The sequence below is a fragment of the Salvelinus alpinus genome, chromosome 32 (assembly GCF_045679555.1).
Source record: "Salvelinus alpinus chromosome 32, SLU_Salpinus.1, whole genome shotgun sequence".
NCBI classification, from domain to species: domain Eukaryota; kingdom Metazoa; phylum Chordata; class Actinopteri; order Salmoniformes; family Salmonidae; genus Salvelinus; species Salvelinus alpinus.
Window position 1 is genome coordinate 17266234 of NC_092117.1, and position 27236 is coordinate 17293469.

The window sequence follows — 27236 nt, forward strand, 5'->3', positions numbered from 1 at the left end:
ATCAAGTGATCATCCCTTTCATAACACAGTGGTGTTTCAGTCTGACTCACAGTTTCTAGTGTCTTGCATCAGCTGAGTAATAGAAAGGGAGGCAGCTAACAAAGGGGAGGCGAAAGAACTTCATGGACCCATTTATTATAGCTTTTCACCAGAGCACCCTTCAGGTAAACAGCCTAACTACACCATTGAGGTGTAGAATCTATAGAAAACACAGACAAAAATAAAGACAAACAAAAATAAATGTAACAACTTTTTATTTGTGTGTGCCATAATATACAAACTGGATCTGTACATAAATATGTGGTACTTCACCCTCATTTTTTTAATAGAATTAACTTTTTTTTTTAAAGGAAAACAATCGTTGCATCCAAGGTAGAGAATACGTGACACTTGTTGGTGCTGGACTAAAACAGTCTGAACAACAGGTGATATATAATTGAGTGAAATTAGAAACCACTACAAATCTATAAAAAACCAGAAGCATTACTTAGATGCAAAAATCAATTTACAACATCTGATCAGCTCTTTTCATATTTTGGTTCAAATAGTCATTTTCACCTCTATGAGTGCACACATAATACCATATGTGCAACAAAAAGAGCACATTTAGTTGCCCCTCTTAAATAGTTAATGCCGCGTTCACATGCTAGTTGGAAATAGGAAATTCAGAAATGTCCAACTTGCTAACTGGTTGTAGATACACGTACCGCGTTCAACCAGTTAGCAAGTTGGAAATTCCAGAGTTCTGAAGCACGTGAGAACGAGGCATAAATGAGCGAGTGATTTCTCTGCGTCATTCTTTCTAACATGCAATAACTTGACACTTTATATGGTCAACAGCAGACTTGAACAAACAAATTCAGCAATCAACACCTTTCCCTATTCATCATCTAGATATCAAAAGTTGTTTCAAGGAGTAGCACCAAATCAAGTTGATTTACCTAAAAAGTTGTAAAACCTTGGGGTGTCATGGAAAGGTACTCCAAAAGTAGTTCCACTAGGCACTGTGTTTTACCCCTTCATAAATCAGAAACAGTAACGTAAGGGAGAAGACGACAGAAAAAGACAACCTCAGACACAATTGCCAAATAGGGCAGTTTAAACATAGCAGCACAAAGTGGCCGCTTTTTAAACAATAAGCATAATCAAAACACACAAAGTAGTCACTCTCTTTGGGAGAAATGGCTGACTATTCCTCAAAGACACTCAAAATGATCAATAAAATCTCAATCATTGGAGTAGTTCTGTGAGAGAGTGGAATGGTGTCTATACTGTATGAACTATACTGACCTGAGTAACTAAAGCACTTGAAAAGTAGGTAGCAACACCATTCGTTGGTTAGTCGGGCTATCGTGAGGCATTGCTGCGAGTTACAAACATAATTCTCAAACTGTGCCAGAGGAACGTTACTGGGGATGAATGTCAGCGAGATCATTGGCCATCTTGGCCAGTTTATCACAAGGTCAAGTTTTACCCATACATCACAAGCTAAAAGGAAATGCCTCATCATAAAGTGCCAATGTGAACAACATATTCAAACATGGTATAAGAGGACTTTTGTCACTTTCAGCCAGGCACTGTGCAGGTCATACAAACCAGATGATGTGGGATTATGAAGTTGACAGAAGAGGCATCACAATTCTAACCTCTGACATCCTAGTTCTGTAGCTGCAATAGAAGAAAACTCACATCGATCTGCCATCAGTCAGTCCTCTGTCTGTATTTTTAGTTTGTAAACATTCCAGACATCTGGTAACAGAACTCAGTGACTTTTCAGGTGATAAATACAGGCGTCTCGGTGTGTGTGGACGCACCTGTGTACTTATGTTTCAGTACACGAATGTATGTTTGAGTGAGAGGAGAGTGTGTGTAAGCACTTCACCCAGAGGTGTGAATCAACTGTGTTTAAGGTGACTGCTGCTTTACACTCATTTCCATATTTACTATTGGATAGATCTCTGTGCCTTTTGTAACCAGGTCTTCCTTACACCTCAACCTCACCGTGGTGACTGTTGCTAGGTGACACAGGAGACAAAATATACTTCCCTCATCAGTATCTAGAAAAGCAAAAGAAAACAATCGAAATAGCAGTTCTTGAAAAGGCTTGAGAAAAGGTTTGGTGACAACAAGGCTTTGGAAAAACAAAGTAAAAGACAAAAGTTGAGGGAAAAGTCAGTTCTTTGCTGAGATGACAGGAGAGGGGCTTTGGAAGAAGCAGGAAGGCTGAAGATGACAGGAGAAAGAGACGGAACCCTCTCCTCCGATGTTCTAGATCCTGGGATCTAGCTGGGACGGCTGTGGTTCTCCTGTTCCACTGGGCGGTTCTGGGTTCTAGGCCTCGTCCTCCTCCTCACTCTGTGAGGGCTGTGACTGGGAGACAGGCTGCAGCTTGGTGACCTGGCCGATGCCTTTGGTGGCTCCCTCTCTGAACAGCAGCTTGGCCCCCACCTTCAGGTACTCTGGGTGCTTAATGAATTTAAAACACACCACTGCCTTCTCACCTGTCCTCAGCTCCTCCTGTGGTACACAGATAGATGGATTAGTAGTTTCATGGAAGCCTTGTATTAGTTTCATAGAAGACTTGTATAGAATAGCATCACTATGTTAACACTTCACAACTATTCATTCTACAAATCCTTCAAACTAGTGTTGACACGATACCAGAAATATTTAAGTGTGTTAACTTTTGTGCAGCATGAGAGGGGAGCTAACATGATACATCCCAGACTCCCAGCGCAGGCTAGCAATGAGTAAGGGGGAGCAGGCAAGGTTCACGCTATAATAAGGGGTAGGGGGCGTTGATAGACAGGCTTGATCCGTGAAGTACCGAAAGTAAAAAAAGATACTAAAACATGAAAAAACGTTTGGTACTGTATCGAAAAAGTACCGAAGTTTCGGTATACCGTGCAAACCTACTTAATAAAATGTTCTGTCTGTGACTGCAGTGTTTCTCCAGACAGAGAGGATTGTGGAACGGTGGAGGACTGACCTTGCCGTGCACAGCCTTCACAGTAGCAGTCTGTCTGATGTTGCCCACGTGCACAGTGACCTGGAAGCCCTTGTGGAAGGTCTTGGCGTGGAATAGCAGCACGATCTCCGCCTCAAACAGCCAACAGATAGTGGGGTTCATCTCTGGACTCACCATCACCATACCCTGGGAAGGAACACACAGGAAGTACAGTCATTAAACACAATGAAACAGAACAATGGAAAATATGTTGATATTAGAAATTTAAGGCAAACACTACTGCATAAACCACGATGGACAGAGACGTACAACTCAGTTTCAGCAGCTTGGGTGACATACAAGTACACACAGTTTGAGCGTCTCACCTTGCGTAACAGCGAGCGGTCGAAAGCGTCCAGTGCGAGCGTGGCGGCCTGGCCGGCCCTCAGTACCCTGCATGCTGAGCGGTTCCTCTGGATGCTGCACACTGTCAACTTGAGGAACTGACCGGAGTCTGTAGGACCCACAACCAGCTGCTCCCCCTCACGACAGATACCACTGGATGGATGGAGAGATGGATGAGAGTTTGACAGATACCACTGGAGAGAGGGGGGGGGGGGAGTTTGACAGATACCAATGGAGAGACAGAGGGGGAGGAGAGTTTGACAGATACCAATGGAGAGACAGAGGGGGAGGAGAGTTTGACAGATACCAATGGAGAGACAGAGGGGAGGAGAGTTTGACAGATACCAATGGAGAGGGAGAGAGAGGGGGGGAGGAGAGTTTGACAGATACCAATGGAGAGGGAGAAAGAGAGGGGAAGGAGAGTTTGACAGATACCAATGGATGGACAGTTAGACATACCACCACTACATGAGAGAGAGACACAGAGAAATGTAATAAGACAAAGAGGGAAGGTCAGACAGATGCTACTCTACAAGGAGAACTAGATAAGAAAAAGGAACATGACAGAGAGGAGAGGACAAGACACTGAGGCTCCTATAACAGTGCACTGACCTGTATAGAGTTCCTCCCACCACTGTCCCCACATCAGGCACTGTGTAGATCTCATCCACCTACAGGGAAAGCACACTGTCAAAACACACATTTACATTATTGCTATTCATTTACTGTGTGTGTGTGTGTGTGTGCGTGTTTGTGCGTGTGTTACCTGAAACTCAGTGAGCTGTTGCATGAGCTCCTCCTGCTCCTTGCTGTTGCTGAGTGGGGGGATGATGTTGAAGAAGACCTTGAGCAGATTCAGACTTTCCCCAGACACACTGGACACGGTGAAGATGGGAGTGATGCTGCACAGGAAACAGCACCACCACCGTCACATGACCAGGGCTATGACAACGCACACCATGACCAACATCAAATGACCAATACAATGATATGACGCTAACATTATGGCTGGAACCCTGTGTGGCTGTGTACGTACAGTACATTAAGTACTGATCATGACACTGTACGTGTGTGGAGGATTGACCGTGACAATTTATTGTTAAAATGAGAGGCCGCCTGGATCTTTCATTTAAATACGCTTGCTCCCTTCGGTCTCAACGTAGACTTGATCTGAAGCCATTCTTGTGATTGTGTTTTTGATATTCATTGTAAATGTTTGTTGGCCTATGTAGCCAAATTGTATCTATGCTCGTATGTTTTCCATTCATGCTTTTTATATGTCCTATTTATATCTGTAATATTTATATCTGTAATATTTATATCTGTATATCTGTCATATTTATATCTGTATATCTGTCATATTTATATCTGTCATATTTATATCTGTCATATTTATATCTGTCATACTTAGATCTGTATATCTATATCTGTATATCTGTAATATTTATATCTGTATCTGTCATATATATATATATATATATATATCTGTCATATATATATCTGTATATCTATATATCTGTAATATTTATATCTGTATCTGTCATATTTATATCTGTCATACTTAGATCTGTATATTTATATCTGTATATCTGTAATCAAGCCACACCCAGCCATGATTACAGACACCTGTGTGTCCTTTCAAAGTATATAAGCTAGTGACCCGCAGTGTGTGTCATTATACCTTGATGAAGACAGCTTGTCTGTCAAAACGTTGGTTATTAAATTATTGCATCCGAGCTCCTAGTGTGTACCTGGGTGACTGAGCGAACTGCTGTGCGGCCGTGACGGCATCGTCAGCAGTGGACACCACCAGAGGCACCTTGTTGCAGCCGGGCTGTTTGAGGATGCGCTCTAGCTGCCGGACCGTGCGCTCCACCGTGTCGCGCTTACACAGGTCCACCTTACTGACCACAATGAAGATGGGTACCTTCAGAGCCATGGCCAGACCCAGGTGCTCCCGTGTTGTACCGGCTGGATGGGGCACAGAGAGGGGGGCGCAGGTTAATACGAGTCATGTCCATACATTTCATTGATGTGTCAACACAGATCTCTTAACACTCTTTAATCATATAGTATGTTATCAAGTGTTCTGTATGGTGCAGCTTTTGGCTTATATCACTGATTCAAAAAGCATGCATCTGAAGCTTATTGATATCCATGTAGTTAAGTACAGTGTTGGGGTGCCAGCAGATGAGACTGCTTATCTAGAGTTTAAACCCCATAGAAAGAGACTGGGACATGAGGCCAGGTTAATAACATCAGGTAAACAAGCCATGACGTCGGTTATGACTGTTATGTCATGGAAAAAAGTGTGCAAAGGTGAGACCAGATAAACCGAGAGACATAATCACACTTTGACACAATCTCAACAATTTGAGATCCCCGGCCATCTGATATGGATATAGCCTAAAGTTGTATACATATTTCACAATAACTTTGACCCTAGCCATATGTTGGCTACCTCAAAGTTGATGAGGTCACTGTGCATGTTTTTTTGCTGGGTGTGACTTTTAGAAGGAACGTGAGAGAGTTGAGCGACTGGAGAATTCCGTCACATGCTACTACACGTGGAGTCAAATCATCACGGTCTGATTCCATTAGATAATCATCACATAGGAACCCATTTAAAAACTAAAACACACACTGCAAATGTAATTAGCTTTCTGGAGCCAGACGGTTTGTACACAGTCATACGCTTCTTATCACTCACTGAACAAAAATATAAAACGTAACAATTTCAAAGATTTTACTGAGTTAGTTGATATAAAGAAATCAGTCAATTTAAATAGAATCATCAGGTCCTAATCTATGGATTTCACTTGACTGGGAATACAGATGGTCACAGACATTTAAAAAAAATAAAAATAGGAACGTGGATCAGAAAACCTGCCAGTTTGTAGTGTGCAGCACGACACATCGCCTTCGCATCGAGTTGATCAGGCTGCTGATTGTGGCCTGTGGAATGTTGTTCCACTCCTCTTCAATGTCTGTGCGAAGTTGCTGGATATTGGAACACACTATCATACACGTCGATCCAGAGCATCCCAAACAAGTTCAATGGGTTCAATGATGTCTGGTGAGTATGCAGGCCATGGAATAACTTGAACATTTTAGCTTCCAGGAATAGTGTACAGATCCTTGCAACATGGGGCCATGCATAATCATGCTAAAACATGAAGTGATGGTGGAGGATAAATGGCACTACAAATGGGCCTCAGGATCTCATTTCGTTATCTGTGCATTCAAATTGCCATTGATAAAATGCAATTGTGTTCGATTTCGTAGCTTATGCCTGCCCATACCATAACCCCACCATTCACAACATTGATTTTAGCAAACCACTCGCCCAAACGACACCATACACATGGTTTGTGGTTGTAAGGCCGGTTGGCTGTACTGTCAAATTCTCTAAAAAGTTGTTGGAGGTGGCTTATGGTAAAGAAATTGACATATAATTATCTGGCAACAGCTCTGGTAGACATTCCTGCAGTCAGCATGCCAATTGCATGCTCCCTCAAAACATGAGACATCTGTAGCATTGCGTTGTGTGAAAAAAATCACACATTTTAGAGTGGCCCTTTGTCCCCAGCACAAGGTGCACCTGTGTAATGATCATGCTTCTTGATATGCCACACATGTCAGGTGGATGGATTATCTTGGCAAAAATAAATCTATGCTCAGTAACAGGGATGTAAACCAAATTTGCGAGAAATGTTTGTGCATAGGGGATCTTTTATTTCAGTTCATTAAACATGGGACCAAAACTTCGCATTTTATTTTTGTTCAGTATAGTTTAAACAAGAACTACAAAACCAGATAAGGAGAGACTACAGTTGAGGGAGAAACAGACAGTAGGCCCTATTGCAGAGAAAGCATAAGGACACAAAAAAATAGAACGAGAAGAGGAAAGCAAGATCGAGCATGTACGAGAGAGAGAAGCTACAGAGCGTGGGTGAGGGAGAGAGTGAGAACTTCAGAGTGGGTGTAGCCTACTGTGTGACACTAAAACATCACCTCAAGCATCCTGTAGTGTGTGTAGAAAAACACTGCTGCTGACAAGTAAACAAAACAACTATGCTTATGCTCATAAGAATAATCTTAAGGGCATCTTAATCAGTAGTTCTTGCCATTGAAGAAAAACCTGCCATTTCTGTATATCAACAATATGTCTGTATCCTAAGCCAGTGTCTCCCCTATATTCATTTAGCAACAGTGGCCAAACACTGCACAATTCTTGCCACCACTGCAAAAAATGTCAATATTTATAGTGACAAGCTTTTAAATGGATAGTCATTAGCTCAATGACTGGAAGTCTTAGGGAACAGCTAGCATGTCATTGCGCTGACACTAGTAGCAAAGCACCCCCCGGTGGGTGAGATGTAAGAGATGTACGGCTGGGTCTGGATATAGGCCACAGAGAGGTCAAGGGCACTGACCCAAAACAGTCTGGCGGGACCGAAATAAACGTACCCTCTCAGCTGAGACAGATTGTATTTGCATGCTGGCAAACCAAACATAACTTACACTGTCTGTATGTGTGTGTTAGGGGGCAAGGCAACATGGTGTCATAATGAGCCAACCTCTTCCTCTGCTTTTATGGGCCCCATCAAGAGGCATGTCTTGGCTCAACATGATGCCTCAGAGCTCTGTAAACACCCCACCTCACTGAGTGGAAAGTATCTGTGTGTGCATGTACTAGCAAAAGAGGCATGCCTTGAAAAGCCTGCAGCTTCGCCGATCAGCTGATCCATGTCCAAGTCTGTGTGTCACTGTCAAATCAAACTTTAATTGTGACATGCTTCGTAAACAACAGGTGTAGACTAACAGTGAAATGCTTACTTAAGGGAGAGGTGAAGCTGGTTGAGAGAATACCAAGAGTGTGGAAAGCTGTCATCAAGGCAAAGGGTGGCTACTTTGAAGAATCAATATATTTTGATTAGTTCAACACTTTTCTGGTTACTACATGATTCCATGTGTGTAATTTCATAGTTTTGATATCTTCACTATTATTCTACAATGTAGAAAATAGTAAAAATAAAGAAAAACCCTTGTATGAGTAGATGTGTCCAAACTTTTGACTGGTATTAACACCAGCTAACTATGTGTATGTGGCCAACAAAATTTGATTTGATTTGTGAGTGTGTGGGTAGAGTCCAGTGAGAGTGCATAGACAAAGAGAGTGTTAAAAATACATTTAAAAACAAAGGTCAATGTAGATAGTCCGAGTAGCTATTTGGTTAACTACACTGAAAAAACAACAAATGAAAACATGCAAAGTGTTGGTCCCAAGTTTCATGAGCTGAAAAAAAACGTATCCCAGAAATGTTCCATACGCACAAAAAGCTTTGCTTAAATTTTATGCACAATTTTGTTTTAAATCCCTGTTAGAGAGAATTTCTCCTTTGCCAAGATAATCATCCACCAGACAGGTGTGGCATATCAAGAAGCTGACTGAACAGTATGATCATTATTACATAGGTGCACCTTGTGCTGATGACAATAAAAGGCCACTAAAATGTGCAGTTGTGTCACACAACGCCACAGATGTCTCAAGTTGAGGAAGCATGCAATTGGCATGCTGACTACAGGAATGTCCACCAGAGCTTTTGACCGAGAATTGAATGTTCACTTCTCTACCTTAAGCTGTCTCCAACATCATTTTAGAGAATTTGGAAGTATGTCCAACTGGCGTTGTGTGGGCAAGTGGTTTGCTGATGCCAACAATGTTAACAGAGTGCCCTATGTGGCAAAGGGTTTATGGTATGGACAGGCATAAGCTATGGACAACAAACACAATTGCATTTTATCGATGGCAATGTCAATGCACAGAGATACCGTGATGAGATCCTGAGGCCCATTGTCGTGCCATTCATCCGCCGCCATCACATGTTTCAGCATGACAATGCATGGCCCAATGTTGCAAGGATCTGTACACAATTCCTGGAAGCTGAAAATGTCCCAGTTCTTCCATGGACTGCAAACTCAGACATGTCACCCATTGAGCATGTTTGGGATGCTCTGGATCGACAGCGTGTTCCAATATCCATCAACTTCGCACAGACATTGAAGATGAGTGGGACAACATTCCACAGGCCACAATCAACAGCCTGATCAACTCTATGCGAAAGGAGATGTGTCACACGGCATGAGGCAAATGGTGGTCACACCAGATACTGACTTATTTTCTGATCCACGCCCCTATTTATTTTAAGGTATCTGTGACCAACAGATGCATATCTATATTCCCAGTCATGTGAAATCCATAGATTAGGGCCTAATTTATTTAAATTGACTGATTTCCTTATATGAACTGTAACTTAGTAAAATGTTTGAAATTATTGCATGTGGCATTATATTTTTGTTCAGTATATTTAGCAGTCTTATGGCTTAGGGGGTAGAAGCTGCTCAGGAACATTTTTGTCCTCGACTTAGCGGGCCGGTCCCCTTCTTATCCAACATGCTTGAATATTGATAGTTTTCTATATCTGGGCCCATAGCCAATATGGGCCAGCTTCTCCATGGCCTTTTGGCAGGTCACAGAGAATAGACCAGACTAGGCCTATTCCTTACATAGATCCATTTCTCTGTTTTATAATTAAAGTCTGTGCTCTGACGTTGCAAGGTGTGTCTGTCTGTGTGTCCCATGGATGGTCCTTATACCTGACCCATATCCCCCAGGACATTAGTCTGACTTCAGAATCACTACCTGGCTGGGCCAGTGAAACGGAGGGAGGTGGTATGGCAGGCAGACAAGTAAACACATTGCTGAAGGTCACTTTTCAAACAAACATACCTGTGTCTGGTTACTAGTTATGCAAATGTAAAATTAGAGTATAAAGACAGCTCAGGAATTTGGGACATTAGACTTACAATATTTTCATGGATAAATGTATCTGTTCGGTGGACTATTTTGACCAACCAACATACAGTACAGGAAAGTAAAATCGGGCCCCTTGACGTTTTCCACATTTTATTACGTTACAGCCTTATTCTAAACTGGATACCATTTTCTCTCTTATCAATCCACACACAATGCCCCATAATGACAAAGTAAAAACAGGTTTTTCGAAATGTTTGCAATTTTTTAAATAAAAAATACCTTATTTACATAAGTATTCATACCCTTTGATATGAAACTCGAAATTGAGCTCAGGTGCATCCTGTTTCCATTGATCATCCTTGAGATGTTTCTAAAACTTGATTGGAATCCACCTGGGGAAAATTAAATTGATTGGACATGACTTGGAAAGGCACACACCTGTCTATATAAATGTCCAACAGTGCATGTCAGAGCAAAAACCAAGCCATGAGGTTGAAGGAATTGTCCGTAGAGCACCGAGACAGGATTGTGTCGAGGCACAGATCTGGGGAACAGTACCAAAAAAATGTCTGCAGCATTGAATGTCCCCAAGAACACAGTGGCCTCCATTTATAAATGGAAGAAGTTTGGAACCACCAAGACTCTTCCTAGAGCTGGCCGCACAGCCAAACTGAGCAATCGGGGTAGAAGGGTCTTGGTCAGGGAGGTGACCAAGAACCCGATGGTCACTCTGACAGAGCTCCAGAGTTGGAGATGGGAGAACCTTCCAGAAGGACAACCATCTCTGCAACACTCCACCAATCAGGCCGTTATGGTAGTGGCCAGACAGAAGCCACTCATCAGTAAAAGGCACAGTAAAAGGCCTGCTTTGAGTTTGCCAGAAGGCACCCAATAACTCTCAAACCATGAGAAACAAGATTCTCTCATCTGATGAAACCAAGATTGAACTCTTTGGCCTGAATGCCAAGCATCAAGTCTGGAGGAAACCTGGCACCATCCCTACGGTGAAGCATGATGGCAGCAGCATGGTGGTGGCAGCATCATGCTGTGGGAATGTTTTTCAGCAGCAGGGACTGGGAGACGAGTCAGGATTGAGGCTGAACAGAGCAAAGTACAGAGAGATCCTTAATGAAAACCTGCTCCAGAGCGCTCAGGACCTCAAACTTGGCGAAGGTTCACCTTCCAACAGGACAACGACCCTAAGCACATAGCCAAGACAACGCAGGAGTGGCTTCGGGACAAGTCTCTGAATGTCCTTGAGTGGCCCAGTCAGAGCCGGACTTCAAAAAAGCTTTGCAGCGACGCTCCCCATCCAACCTGATAGAGCTTGAGATGATCTGCAGAGAAGAAATGGGAGAAACTCACCAAATACAGGTGTGCCAAGCTTGTAGCGTCATTCCCAAGAAGACTCAAGGCTGTAATCGCTGCCAAAGGTGCCTCAACAAAATACTGAGTAAAAGGGTCTAAATACTTAAATTAGATATCCTTTTTTTATACATTAGCAAAAATGTCTAAAGACCTGTATTTATGCTTTGTCATTATGGAGTATTGTATGTAGATTGATCAAATCGTTTTTTTGGGGGGGGGGGGGTTTAATCTGTAACCTAACAAAATGTGGAAAAAGTAAAGTGGTCTGAATAATTTCCCAATAATGTAATTCAGAAGAAATCATACAAACTGTCTGCAAATCTCATGCATTTTAATTCAGTAACGGAAGAGAGCCCGTATTCACCAGCTGCAGCTGAAAAGTTTCCACCTGTCACTGTTCTGGGAGAAATAGAGGCAGGGTGAGGTATGTCAGCATGGCCGAGCGGTCTAAGTCACTGCGTTCAGGTCGCAGTCTCCCCTGGAGGCGTAGGATCAAATCCCACTTGACACTAACATTTTGGTTAACCCTCACAACTAATAGGTGAACAAATGAATAATGTTGTTACAACAACACAGCCTAAAGGTATTCAATAATCCTGGAACCCAGAACCAGCCATGATGTCTGGAAAGTTATGAACACATCTGCAAGTAGTGAGCAAATTAATACGCTTGTCAAAAGAGCACTTAAAAGGAACAGTAGGTAAGCTTTATGGGTGACCTGAACAAATTCACGTAGAAATTAGAGTTCTTGATCTGTCATTCTCATTGAAAGCAAGGGGGCAAGTTGTTTTTGCTCTTTTTACCCCAGCTTCAAACAGAAGAAAATATCATATTTTTGTTTATTGAATAGATTTCACAGCAATTTAGACAGTACAATGATTCTCTGTCAAATAAACTAAAATTAGGCGAACCAGTCGAATTTTAGCAACCAGGAAATGGCAGAGCGATTTCTGCCTATTGTAGCTTTAAGCAGAGAGGAGAGGCAAAGCGAGGAGATTTAATCTTGTACAAAATCTGTCTGCATGACATAAGCCCTTTATTGGTCTATGAGAGTGCTGAATTACGTGATGCTTATTTGATCTAATAGACGTTCCATAATGTTTAGGCTATTACAAAAGTAATGACATAAGTGGATGCACCTGGCATTCTGGCAACTTTGAGAAAAACTACTAAGTTGTGCTGGTTGTTCACAAGCGTATCTGGCCTCTCATTGGCTAGAAATGGTACCACCTGATCTCGCCTGCCTTAATCATTGAGGACATGTATTTCTATTGTTAGAGCGGTCACTCCGTTTATTTTGTCAATATAATAGATAATCTTTGCCCTAAGGTATTCAAATCATCTTAGAACCCAGAAGCAGCCAATGGCGCCTGACCGTTAGACATGTAGGTGAGTTAGGAGGAAAGATAAACATGTCAGGATGGCCGAGCGGTCTAAGGCGCTGCGTTCAGGATGCAGTCCCCCCTGGAGGCTTGGATTCAAATCCCACTTCAGACAATATTTTGGTTGTTCCTGGCAACTAAGAGTGCAAATCAATAGTGTCATACTAAATACCTATTGTAAATGTAGGATTAACAGCCAAAACCTGAAACAGGGCAAGAGGCGTTAACTTGGCAGGCTGCCTACATTCCCCTTGAGGCACTCAAGCTCACTCTGATATCCAGGCAGTAAAGTATGTTGTTGGCAGACAAGCAGATACCACTGCTTATCTACAGAGTTAGAAACCCAGAGAGAGGGAGTCTTGGTAGGGTCGTGACTGTTCGATATAACAGTTGCACATTAAGCTAAACATATCAGCATGGCCGAGCGGTCTAAGTCACTGCGTTCAGGTCGCAGTCTCCCCTGGAGGCGTGGGTTCGAATCCCACTTGACAATTTTTTTTAGCTAATCCTGGCAAATGACAGATCAAATGGATAGTGTTATAATAAAGGAAAAAAGTAATGAGCTATTCAGTAACCACTGAAAGATAATCTCTAAATAAAGAAAAAAGGCTAAGCAAGGGTGTGTGTCAGTTTCCTTTCTTTGCTCAGATTTCAGCTACGTCCCGATAAAGCTATTTTAGACTGTCTCCTCTTCCTCAGTCATGACCACTGATCTGGGAGGACTTGAAAGGTGAAAGCAATATTAAGGACACCTATCCAGTCCCTTCAAGTATTAGTACAAAGGAACGGAAAGGAAACAAGAGCAGAATGCCTTTGAAAGCCTTGGGACAGTGGTGAACTTCAAGAATCGGAACCTTTCCTTTAGTGTCAGCACTGACATCCCAAGTGTCTGCTTACTAACTCAACAGGTGTCCGTCCTTTGGTGATCTACAGACCAGCATCTGTTAGGGGGCTCAGAGGAACGGCGGTTAGTCTGGGACTTGATTTGATTTTGACTGGGGGAGGGGGCGGCAGGGGTAGTCTGTTACATAAGCCCAGACAGCAGTGCATTTTTGTTTTTTTGCAGTGTGTTTGTACAGCCGTACTGCCCAGCTTGGGACATAGCTAGCCTGCCAGCTACAGAAGAGAGACAAGAGGGTTGGACTTGAGTAGATTGGAGTCAGATTGTGCAATACTCCTGCTTAGGGCTGTCCCCTACTAAAGAAAATCTTGGTCGACCGAAAGTCTGTTCTTCCGAACAATCGATTGCTCAACATTTTTAAACGTGTATTTTCCATATATAAAAAACACAGTATGCGCTTTAATAAAATCAACTATTTGTATTGAACTCGTCTGATACTTTAAAGGGTTTGAAGCCTCAAGAGGGCGCCAGAGATCTAGATAACCAGAAGAAGAAAAATTACTTAACTAGACTGAACTATTTTCCTCCCACTCCTGTTGGCTTTCGCAATTTCTGCCATTACTCTCCTGAAGTTGCCGGTAATAGGCTACACGAGGAGGCTGCAACCTTTCATGTGGAATGCCAATTTATTTGACAATTTCTATCGAGATGCATGACAGTTATGGTTTTCAAATGCACATTTTCGTTAAACAGTTTCGTTTAATTTATAATAACATCTTCATATCTCAAAATCATTCATATGTCGTTAATCAAAATTCTATCCAAATGAAAATGGTACAAACCTAAAAAGTAACTGAATGCCGTTGCCAACTATGTAAAAATAGCCGACAAAGCGAACAAATAAAAACATTCCAGCCTGTAGTTAGAAAATATCCTGATTAAAAATACATTTCCTATGAATCACCTTATTTCAGACAGGCCATGTGTAGCCAAACTTGAAACATTGTATCAACTATTAACTTGGGCCAGCCCAAAGCTTGCACTAGCAAACTTGCAACATTGTATAAAATATTCTGGGACCTCAGTTTCCTGAGCCAGTGAGCACAGGACAGACACAGCTGTAGGATATTTGCGCAATGGATAAGAAGCAGTGCTTGATTTGGGCAGGAGCTCATCGGAGCTTGGTACCGGCACCTCAAATGTTCTACTGCTTGAGTTCCTGTTCCTCTTATAGAATATTAGCTCAAAAGTATTGTGGAGCTCCTGCACCTAAATAAACTTAGCAAAAAAAGAAATGTCCTCTCACTATCAACTGCGTTTATTTTCAGCAAACTTAACATGTGTAAATATTTGTATGAACATAACAAGATTCAACAACTGAGACAAACTGAACAAGTTCCACAGACATGTGACTAACAGAAATATAATAATGTGTCCCTGAACAAAGGGGGGGGGGGGGGGGGGTCAAAACCAAAAGTAACAGTCAGTATCTGGTGTGACCACCAGCTGCATTAAGTACTGCATTGCATCTCCTCCTCATGGACTGCACCAGATTTGCCAGTTCTTGCTGTGAGATTTTACCCCACTCTTCCACCAAGGCACCTGCAAGTTCCCAGACATTTCTGGGGGGGGAATGGCCTTAGCCCTCACCCTCCGATCCAACAGATCCCAGACGTGCTCAAATGGCCATGGCAGAACACTGACATTCCTGTCTTGCAGGAAATCACACACAGAATGAGCAGTATGACTGGTGGCAATGTCATGCTGGAGGGTCATGTCAGGATGAGCCTGCAGGAAGGGTACCACATGAGGGAGGAGGATGTCTTCCCTGTAACGCACAGCGTTGAGATTGCCTGCAAAGCTCAGTCCGATGATGCTGTGACCACCCACCTCCAAATTGATCAGCTCCAGAGTACAGGCCTCAGTGTAACGCTCATTCCTTCAACGATAAACACGAATAACTGTGACCTTTAGGAGGCATAACCTGCCGTGGACAAGCACAGAGGCACAGCATTCATGTAAACCAGGGGTAGGCAACTAGAATTAGCCGTGGGTTGACAATTGTTTTGCTAAAAACTTTGGGAGAGCAAAAAAATATAATCACAGGTGGCCGGTCTTGGCCTGCGGGCAGCCTGTTGCCGACCCCTGACGTAAACCAACAAAAAGCGATTTTAACAAACAACCACAGAGTCTGGGTCAAGTGTAGCAGTCAGACTCACCGATGCCCGTGTTTGCACTGACCACCAGCATGGCAAAGTCTGGGCAGTAGCTGGTCAGGCCAAAGATGGTTGTCTTCAGGTACTTGTGGTGGCCGGCCAAGTCAATGAACGTGATCATCTTAGAGGCACTCTCACATATCTCCTCTGCTGTCCGCGACTCACTGTAGTTCACCACCTGAGGGACACAAGAGGTCAAAGGTATAAAAAAATAAATAATCACAAGCCAACCTATCTAGTCCTTTCATCTATTAGTGGTTATGAAAAAGACATTTGAGAGTTTGGGACATGGCCAGTCCTTTCCCTCACCTCTCCTTTGCTGTTGAAGCCGAGAATCTCAAAGCTGATGCTGGAGGTGCGTCCTGTCTGGATCTCGTGGAGGTGTCTGAAGAGGTTGAGTCTGGCCCGGCCTCGCCCGTTATCCAGCTCACCCTGTGTCAGCACACCTAGCAGGGTGGACTTTCCTGAATCCACGTTACCCAGCACAGCCACCCGCAGGTCCAGGAACTAAATACAAAAACACACGTATAACATAGTATGAATGTTGACCTAGTCACATAGCCAACTTATCAGCAAATGTTGTAGTAGTAGTACGACAAGTAGTGACTCTCGCTGTCTACAGCCAATGTAAACACACTTAACAGCTTATGAGCTTCTCATGAGGTCACTAACCTGCTGGTCGTCTGGCACCTTCCTTATGAGAACCTCAGCTATCTTACGAGGGATATCAGCATCGTGGTCCACCTCTCTCTCTCTGAGAATGGTGATGTCAGCCCCAACCCTTCAAGTCAAAAGTAAATGAAAAGAGTCAATTACACGTACAACATCAACACAGAAATACTTCTGGTACAAGAATTGCACAAACAATTTCATCACATCTTTTAAAAAATGGAGTATACGAGAATTCTGGCAGGGCTCCAGAGTGGCGCAGCGGTCTAAGACACTGCATCTCAGTACTTGAGGCATCACTAGACACCCTGGTTCGAATCCAGGCTGTATCACAACCGGACGTTATTGGGAGTCCCATAGGGAGGCGCACAATTGGCCCAGCGTCGTCCGGGTTTGGCCAGTGTAGGCAGTCATTGTAAATTATAATTTGTTCTTAACTGACTTGCCTAGTTAAATAAAGGTTAAATAAAAAAACATTTAATCTAAACAGTTGGTGTGTGGGTCGTACTTCTCTGCCATCCTGCCTAGGGTCTTTAGCGATGACCTCAGGTCTTCCTCTGATAGGCCCACCAGCATGCCGTTGTCATCGACACCAATCTGATAGACAGCTTCACCACGCCCCTCCTGTAGACGCCATTTCATCTGTGTGGCCAGGTGTTCAAAGCGGTATTGCGTAGGGTCGATCAGCTTCAGCTGTAGAGGGGGAGAGGAAGCTGAGACTAAAGAGCTGAAGGAATGGTATGGCTAATACCTCGGTTCAGGCTAATAAATGGCTAACGCCTCTGTTCAGGCCAATTAATGTTTCTAGTTTGCATTTTGCAGGTGGTGAAAATAACTAATACTGTAAGTAGGATGTCTTTGTACATTTGTTTGGAGGCAGCAGCTGCCCCTGGTCCTAAAAATGACAGTGCTAATCCACTGTGGTAGAACATGAACATGTTCGGGTTGCAGCCAGACTATTCACTGCTCTTTGGTCATAATACACCTTTACATACAGAACAGAAGAGTGAAACAAAGCTACGTCCAGTCTTTTCCACTAGCGCCGGGTGTCGGCTAAACAGCCGATTACAGGCTCATTTTCAGCCAGCTACTTTTTCCACTTTAACTAAGCTACTTTCAAAAAAGTCAACCGATCCCTCTCCCGCTAGAAGAAACATACATCTTTCTAGCAATCTATTGACTTTAAACATCAGCTATCTGAGCAGCTAACTGATCGCTGCAGCTGTACATCGTCCATCTGTAAATAGCCCACCCAATCTACCTACCACATCCTAATATTGTTTTTATATACTTTGCTGCTCTTTTGCACACCAGTATCACTACTTACACACCATCATCATCTGCTCATCTATCACTTCAGTGTTAATCTGCTGAATTGTAATTACTTTGCTACTATGGAATATGTATTGCCTTACCTCCTCATGTCATTTGCACACACTGTATATACTTTCTTTTTTTCCCTATTGTGTTATTGACTGTACACTTGTTTATTCCATGTGTAACTCTCTGTTGTTGTTTCTGTCGCACTACTTGGCTTTATCTTGGCCAGGTCGCAGTTGTAAATGAGACCTTGTTCTCAACTGGCCTACCTGGTTAAATAAAGGTTCAATAAAAAAATAAAAATAGGCGCTTGTCACTCACAAAGCGAGCGATGACAGGAAAAACTGCTTTGTCTCGCCTTTCCGATACCTGTGTGCAGTGTGATTTGTCTGCACTGTGGTTGGTTGAAGTCAAATTTCTTTACATGCAGGGGGAGAGCATGATGCTTCTTCATCTTCTCTGTGAGTGAATTTCATTTTACTTGCATATACACCTATACTTTTTCAGTTCGCAAGGTGTAAAGTATGAGCATATGTGCAAGTTGTGGTTTATACCAAAATAAATAGCTGCCATAGCGAAAAGTAAAGTTGAAGTCGGAAGTTTACATACACTTAGGTTGGAGTCATTAAAACTTGTTTTTCAACCACTCCACAAATTTCTTGTTAACAAACTATAGTTTTGGCAAGTCGGTTAGGACATCTACTTTGTGCATGACAAGTCATTTTTCCAACAATTGGTAACAGACAGATTATTTCACTGTATCACAATTCCAGTGGGTCAGAAGTTCACATACACTAAGTTGAATGTACCTTTAAACAGCTTGGAAAATTCGAGAAAATTATGTCATGGCTTTAGAAGCTTCTGATAGGGTAATTGACATGATTTGAGTCATTAGAGGTGTACCTGTGGATGTATTTCAAGGGCTACCTTCAAACTCAGTGCCTCTTCGCTTGACATCATGGGAAAATCAAAAGAAATCAGCCAAGACCTCAGAAAAAGAATTGTAGACCTCCAAAAGTCTGGTTAATCCTTGGGATCCATTTCCAAACGCCTGAAGGTACCACGTTCATCTGTACAAACAATAGTATGCAAGTATAAACACCATGGAACCACGCAGCCGTCATACTGCTCAGGAAGGAGGCGTGTTTTGTCTCCTAGAGATAAACGTACTTTGGTACGAAAAGTGCAAATCAACCCCAGAACAACAGCAAAGGACTGTGTGAAGATGCTGGAGGAAACAGGTACAAAAGTATCTATATCCACAGTAAAACAAGTCCTATATCGACATAACCTGAAAGGCCGCTCAGCAAGGAAGAAGACACTGCTCCAAAAACGCCATAAAAAAAGCCAGACCACGGTTTGCAACTGCACATAGGGACAAAGATCGTACTTTTTGGAGAAATGTCCTCTGGTCTGATGAAACAAAAATAGAACTGTTTGGACATAATGACCATCGTTATGTTTGGAGGAAAAAGGGGGAGGCTTGCAAGCCAAAGAACACCATCCCAACTGTGAAGTACGGGGGAGGCAGCATCATGTTATGGGGGTGCTTTGCTGCAGGGGGGACTGCTGCACTTCACAAAATAGATGGCATCATGAGGAAAGAAAAATGTGGATATATTGAAGCAACATCAAGACATCAAGTCAGGAAGTTAAACCTTGGTCGTAAATGGGTCTTCCAAATGGACCCCAAGCATACTTCTAAAGTTGTACAAAATGGCTTAAGGACAACAAAGTCAAGGTATTGGAGTGGCCATCACAAAGCCCTGACCTTAATCCTATAGAAAATGTGTGGGCAGAACTGAAAAATCGTGTGCGAGCAAGGAGGCCTACAAACCTGACTCGGTTACACCAGCTCTGTCAGGAGGAATGGGCCAACATTCACCCAACTTATTGTGGGAAGCTTGTGGAAGGCTACCCGAAATGTTTGACCCAAGTTAAACAGTTTAAACAGCAATGCTACCAAATACTAATTGAGTGTATTTAAACTTCTGACCCACTGGGAATGTGATGAAAGAAATAAAAGCTGAAGTAAATCATTCTCTCTACTATTATTCTGACATCTCACATTCTTAAAATAAAGTGGTGATCCTAACTGACATAAGACAGGGAATTTTTACTAGGATTAAATGTCAGGAATTGTGAAAAACTGAGTTTAAATGTATTTGGCTAAGATTTATGTAAACTTCCGACTTCAACTGTATTTCTGCGTTTTGTTTCATAGTGGGTAGCTAATCACACAAAGAACCATATAAAATCAGAATGATGTCTAATTTCTATGCAAACAACTATGTAGAGTCCCATATAACCCACCTCACATGCAGCAACAGTGCCTGGGGCATTGCGTGCACTGAGTGAAGTGCTGAAAGATTCATTTTTAGAACCGCACCAGCATAGAAGTTTGTCGAATTTAGCCGGAAGTCTACTGAAGTTTGACTTAGTCTTTGTGTTTCTTGGCTTTTTATCATTTTGTTCACACACACACTAGATCGTTATCCAATGTTTGTTTGATCTTGATCAACTGCTACTAGCAAAGGGATGTCAGAGAATCTCATCTATCAAAGAGACGAATCACACCGTTACAACTAGAGGTCGACCGATTAATCGGGGCCGATTTCAAGTTTTCATAACAATCGGAAATCTGTATTTTTGGGCGCCGATTTGCCCCCCTTCATTTTTTTTACACCTTTATTTAACTAGGCAAGTCAGTTAAGAACACATTCTTATTTTCAATGACGGCCTAGGAATGTTCTGCCTCGTTCAGGGGCAGATTTTTAACCTTGTCAGCTCGGGGGATTCAACCTTGCAACCTTACAGTTAACTAGTCCAATGCTCTAACACCTGATTACATTGCACTCCACGAGGAGCCTGCCTGTTAGCGAATACAGTAAGCTAAGGTAAGTTGCTAGCTAGCATTAAACTTATCTTATAAAAAACAATCAATCACTGTCATTGCTCCAATGTGTACTTAACCATAAACATCAATGCCTTTCTTAAAATCAATACACAAGTATATATTTTTAAACCTGCATAATTAGCTAAAAGAAATCCAGGTTAGCAGGCAATATTAACCAGGTGAAATTGTGTAATTTCTCTTGCGTTCATTGCACGCAGAGTCAGGGTATATGCAACAGTTTGGGCCGCCTGGCTCTTTGCGAACTAATTTGCCAGAATTTTACGTAATTATGACAACATTGAAGGTTGTGCAATGTAACAGGAATATTTAGACTCATGGACGCCACCCGTTAGATAAAATACGGAACGGAATAAACGTTTTGTTTTCGAGGTGATAGTTTCCGGATTAGTCAAAGGTATATGGTTTAGAGAGAAATAGTCGACGCGTTATAATTCCTGTAATAACTTGCGGCTGAATTTGAAAGGGGTTCCTTCGTTAGTTTACCGTTCATGTCTTCCATAGAGAATGTCTTGATCTACTTCAAATAAGGTCTGTGTTTCATGCAGGCTTAAACCGCCTCGACGTTTTGATACCCGTGTAAATCTCACTAGGATAAGGTAACGCTTGTCAACATATTTTCATAAATCCACTCTACAAAAAAGTTTATCTTCGCTTATATTTAGCCAATATTGATCAGAGTTACCTTGTCCTATGGATATCTACACAGTTATAAAATTGGCAGTGATGTAAGCCTACACGAAACACAGACCTTATTTTAAGTGAATCTAAAAAATATCCTATGGAATAAATGAAGGAACCGCTTTTCAGATTTTGCTAGAAGGTGTCATGGGAATTATGACTCGCACTTTGGTTGTCAATTCTTACCATGCCCATTATTAAAATAGGATTTCCTGCATATAGAAATTAAAGTTTCTGTTTTCAACATTCATCACAGGTAACTTAAACTCAATTTTTATTCAAACAGTTGAGAGTATTTGTCTCCTAAGCAGTATCATTGTCACTTCAGAGCTGTGTGCGTGTGTGTGTATTTATGTATTATATTAAGTTAAAATAAAAGTGTTCATTGTTCATTCAGTATTGTTGCAATTGTCATTATTACAAAAATGTGTGTGTGTATGATATATATATATATTTTTTTATTTAAAATAAAAATCGGCATCGGCTTTTTTTGTCCTCCAATAATTGGTATCGGTATTGAAAAATCATAATCGGTCGACCTCTAGTTACAACAGTAAGGTGTGATTAAAGCCCGCCCTTAAAGTGTCAGCTGAATATTTGTCACACCCAAGTGATTCAAATATTTGAGGGCACATTGTCCTTTATTGAGCATGGAAAACACCCAAAGACTTTTATTCATTTACAGTGTTTGCCCTATATTTTCAGGATGGTAAAACGTTCTCAGTGTAACGTTTGTGTAAAGTATTCAGATATAAAGTACGTAGAACTAACAATCACCAAAATAAAAACTAGACAGTCAGGGGAAAAAATAGCATGTAAAAAGTGCTGGTCCCTCGTTTCATGAGCTGAGATAAAACATCCCAGAACTTTTCCATACACACAAAAACCTTATCGCCAAGATAATTCATCCACCTGACAGGTGTGGGATATCAAGAAGCTGATTAAACAGCTTGATCATTACACAGGTGCACCTTGTGCTGGGGACAATAAAAAGCCACTCTAAAGTGTGCAATTTTGTCACAAAACAAAATGCAACAGATGTCTCAAGTTAAGGGAGCGTCCAATTGGTACGCTGACTGCAGGAATGTCCACCAGAGCTGTTGCATGTTCATTTCTCTACCATAAGCCACCTCCAACGTCATTTTAGAGAATTTGGTAGTACGTCCAACCAGCCTCAACCACAGACCAGGACCTCCACATCCGACTCCTTCACCTGCAGTGATAAACTAGGGCTAGGCTATTCACTTGTAAAGTAAAGCTGAAATATAGACAAAAAATGATGGAGGTAAGATTATTGGAAACTGGTAGGCCTTCCATCAGCTGACAACTGCTATTCTCCAGTAATGAGTGAGCAAAGGTGTGTGTCATGACACATGTATAACATTTTATTTCAGCTTACCTTGTACTCTATATTCCCCTCTTCAGCCTGAAAGAGAGGATAGGACAGCATTGTTATGTTGGACAGAAGAGAACTGAGACAAATGGTACCTAATGTTCTCTAAAAAGGCACAAAGAACCACAATCTGACTGAAAGAGCAGTATCCAACAGTAAATGAATGGAGTGGGTGGTTGGAAGAACTTTAAAGCTGCTACATTGTTTCAACTAGCCATAAAAGAGTCTACATGCAAATAGAACTGTAATGTGATGCAATGTTGGCTTAAATTGCTCTTTGAGTAGAGATTGTGATTATTCTCTTAACTAAAGACCACATACCACAAAACCCAACAATAAAGTGCTTCTCGCGCAGTTGGCGGTAAGTGCACCCGATTCAGCTGCCCTGAGGCTGGGTAGGCGAAGTGTTCCCATTTTGTACCATCTCATGTGTCTGAAGGTACAAATCATGTGCACTATAGGCCTATCGCTGGCTGGCTCAGATTAGTGTCGGCAGTAACGTAGCAGGCATAAAAGAAAGCTATAGCAAAGTTGATACGGTGAGATAAAAAAGTGTTTCAACATTAATAGTGAGATACTCAACGAATACAGCAAAGAGCTGCTGTTTTTGTTTTTATGAGCAAGTTCATGTTTGTTCTTAATCAGCACTGTCACTTTTTATTCAACCATAGAATTGGTGTTCTTCCTACATCCACTTGCGCTATAACCAGCACTGCAGCTGTAATGAATGAGTAGGAAAGTGTATTGATGGGTTTGCGTTGTTATTATTAACAGTTTGTATCTTTTGATATCAAGGAATATTTCACTTTCTCTGCTCATAAGAGTAACATGAATTTGTGCACGAGGTAGAAATAATCCGGTGCGACTCGAGTTTCAATCAGCTGGAAGACTGTTGCTTTTTGGTCAGTGTCAGCAGAGGAAAGGCAGGTGGACCCTTTGTCTGCTACTCTCTACCTCCACTGAGACTGACCATCAGTCCAGTAAAATAAAAACAAAAAGCAAAATATTGAAATGTATTGTTGCATAGGCTTACATTTTTTAAGTCATGTTAATAAATAAATTACAAATCTGAGCGGTAGATCTCAGCTTGCATTTTTACTCAGAAAGTGATCTTGACTCAGAAACGGTTGGTGACCACTGCCCTACATAAATGGGGATTCTAAATGGCCATGGCAGAACACTGACATTCCTGTCTTGCAGGAAATCACGCACAGAACGAGCAATATGGCTGGTGGCATTGTCATGCTGGAGGGTCATGTCAGGATGAGCCTGCAGGAAGGGTACCACATGAGGGAGGAGGATGTCTTCCCTGTAACGCACAGCGTTGAGATTGCCTGCAAAGCTCAGTCCGATGATGCTGTGACCACCCACCTCCAAATTGATCAGCTCCAGAGTACAGGCCTCAGTGTAACGCTCATTCCTTCAACGATAAACGCGAATCCGAACATCACCCCTGGTGAGACAAAAACGCGACTCGTCAGTGAAGAGCACTTTTTGCCAGTCCTGTCTGGTCCAGCGACGGTGGGTTCGTGCCCATAGGCGACGTTGTTTCCGGTGATGTCTGGTGAGGACCTGCATTACAATAAGCCTACAAGCCCTCAGTCCAGCCTCTCTCAGACAGTCTGAGCACTGATGGAGGGATTGTGCATTCCTGGTGTAACCAGGGCAGTTGTTGCCATCATGTACCTGTCCCGCAGGTGTGATGTTCGGATGTACCGATCCTGTGCAGGTGTTGTTACACGTTGTCTGCCACTGCGAGGACGATCAGCTGTCCGCCCTGTCTCCCTGTAGCGCTGTCTTAGGCGTCTCACAGTACAGATATTGCAATTTATTGCCCTGGCCACATCTGCAGTCCTCATGCCTCCTTGCAGCATGCCTAAGGCACGTTCACGCAAATGAGCAGGGACCCTGGGCATCTTTCTTTTGGTGTTTTTCAGAGTCAGTAGAAAGGCCTCTTTAGTGTCCTAAGTTTTTATAACTGTGACCTTAATTGCCTACCGTTTGTAAGCTGTTAGTGTCTTAACGACCGTTCCACAGGTGCATGTTCATTAATTGTTCATGGTTCATTGAACAAGCATGAGAAACAGTGTTTAAACCCTTTACAATGAAGATCTGTTAAGTTATATGGATTTTGACAAATTATCTTTGAAAGACAGGGTCCTGAAAAAGGGACGTTTATTTTTTTGATGAATTTGTTTTAGAGATATATACACACACACAGCAGCTCAAGTTAAAGTCAATGGGAAATAAAGCTAAAAGACTAAGTAATAAACTACAGCTAATTATTATGTGAGGAGGTTCTATTCTATCAAAATCTCTCAATCTCTCTGGGGGAGAAAGCAATTCATCAGCTCTGCAGATGATTTCAGTGGCGTCTGCCTTTGCTTCAGTCCTCTACACTCAGCAGCCGAGGCAAGCCGTCCCTTTGCTATTTACAAACACAGCTGTTCCAGATTTTTTTAGCTACCTAACGTTAGCTAGTCAACAAACCATTGGAGCCAATTATACAATATATTAAAAGGGAACGATCTGGCTAACTTGGCTATAGTAGTTTTACTGCAACTATTCAGTTCAATAAACAACCAACGTTGCTACATAATGTATTTTGTAGAGCTAGCTAACATAGCTAGCTAGCTTTAGCTACTTCCTACGTGTCACTGCATCTGTAGCCAGGAAGCTAGCTAATAGTGTAAAAATGACTTTCTGCTTGCTGACACTTGCTTCAAACGGGCAGTCAGTTCACAAGAACTTCAAACAGAAGATGGTTACAAACATGTTTTTGGACAATATGCATGCATACAAGTATGTTATGCACAAACTAATTGTAAGAGTGTTTATAAAAAATTTGGCGGGTAATAAACTTGCAAGCCATTTCTCTTTGGTCAGCTAGCTAACGTTAGCTAGCTACTGTACCACCCAATTGCAGGCTACGGAAGCATATCTGCTTACCTCTGGGGGTAGATTCGCCGGGGGAAGATATGGGGGGTTATTGCTTGGTTTGGAGTTTCGGGATGACCGACTCTTTGCTTTTTTGGCATTCTTCAAACACTTTTTAGAACTCATTCCGAAGCCATTCCCCGAACTAACGTTAGATCCAACTCCTTGGCAACCAGACTTCTGCCCGGAACCTGATCCAAAAAGCTCTGATACCCGCGAATCCATTACTTCGGAACCGTGTGTACGCTAGCTATGCACGATTTGAAATAGAAAACGTCCTAAAACCGAGACATTCAAGCGTATTTTTAACGGGGAGAGTTTCAAAAAAATGTTTTTAAAAAATCGATAAGAACAACTCAACCGCCAGCTGGTTAGGGTTCCTGCCCACCAACAACAAAGTGGACAATAACAACTCCGCGTCGTTGACTCGTTTTGAGTTGACAGCGGATCTACGTCAGACCTATATTATTCATATTTAAACTAGCTTGCTACGTCAGTATATTTTATCAATACAAAATATTTGGGCTTGTTCGACATTGCAGCCCACAGTGCAAGCGACTCCCGACTGATTGATCTACAAATCAACTTGCATCATAAATAATGACTCAATATTATTTTTAGATCATTCAGTCAATAACAATTTACACATTGTAGGCTACATCACGGTTTTAACACGGCCAAAATTAGCTACTTAGAGGTGTATTCATATTACCTATATTTGAAGATGAAGTAAACTTTTAAATAACTTTCCAACTGATTGTGTAGCAATACCATTTGTTAGAAATATTGAGTTAATACAAGTTAAGATATGTATTTTAACCTAACCAATAGGCCTAAACTTCATGAGGTTACGTTGTTACTACTGGGAACAATTTGTATGAACATGTATATTGTTCAATAGTACCACCATGTGGTCATACACAAAAAAATATATTGGCTTTTGGGGAGGTGCATCTGTGACAGCCAAAGGTTGCACACTATTTCGTTTTCCAACAGCAAGGTTCAGTGCAACATGGCAGTGTTGCCATTGTTTATAAAAGTTTTCCTTTGTAATTTTGAAATAAGCATGTATCCAACCCTCATATCACACACAAACTGTAAATATGCACTCATTGTCCAGTTTATAAGGTACAACCATCTAAAATAAAATGTTATTTGTCACATAGACCTTACAGTGAAATGCTTACTTTTGAGCCCTTAACCAACAATGCAAGGTTTTAAAAACAAAAGGACTCCCGAGTGGTGCAGCGATCTAAGGCACTGCATCTCAGTGCCAGAGGTGTCGCTGGTTCAAATCCAGGCTGTATCTCATCTGGCTGTGATTGTGAGTCCCATAGGGTGGT

At 42.0% G+C, this 27236-nt stretch overlaps 1 protein-coding gene across 1 annotated transcript; it reads right to left on the reverse strand.

The window, feature by feature from the left end:
• Window positions 1-237: 237 nt before the first annotated feature.
• On the reverse strand, window positions 238-26344 carry LOC139562115 (GTP-binding protein 2-like). Its single transcript, XM_071379473.1, has 12 exons — window positions 25906-26344; window positions 22963-22989; window positions 17157-17341; window positions 16652-16760; window positions 16289-16486; window positions 15983-16157; window positions 5104-5323; window positions 4119-4254; window positions 3965-4023; window positions 3334-3505; window positions 2990-3154; window positions 238-2517 (listed from the first exon to the last, which is right to left on the reverse strand). The coding sequence occupies exons 1-12, from the start codon at window positions 26116-26118 to the stop codon at window positions 2332-2334; spliced, it is 1845 nt and encodes a 614-aa protein (XP_071235574.1). The 5' UTR covers window positions 26119-26344; the 3' UTR covers window positions 238-2331.
• Between the last annotated feature and the right edge of the window lie 892 nt (window positions 26345-27236).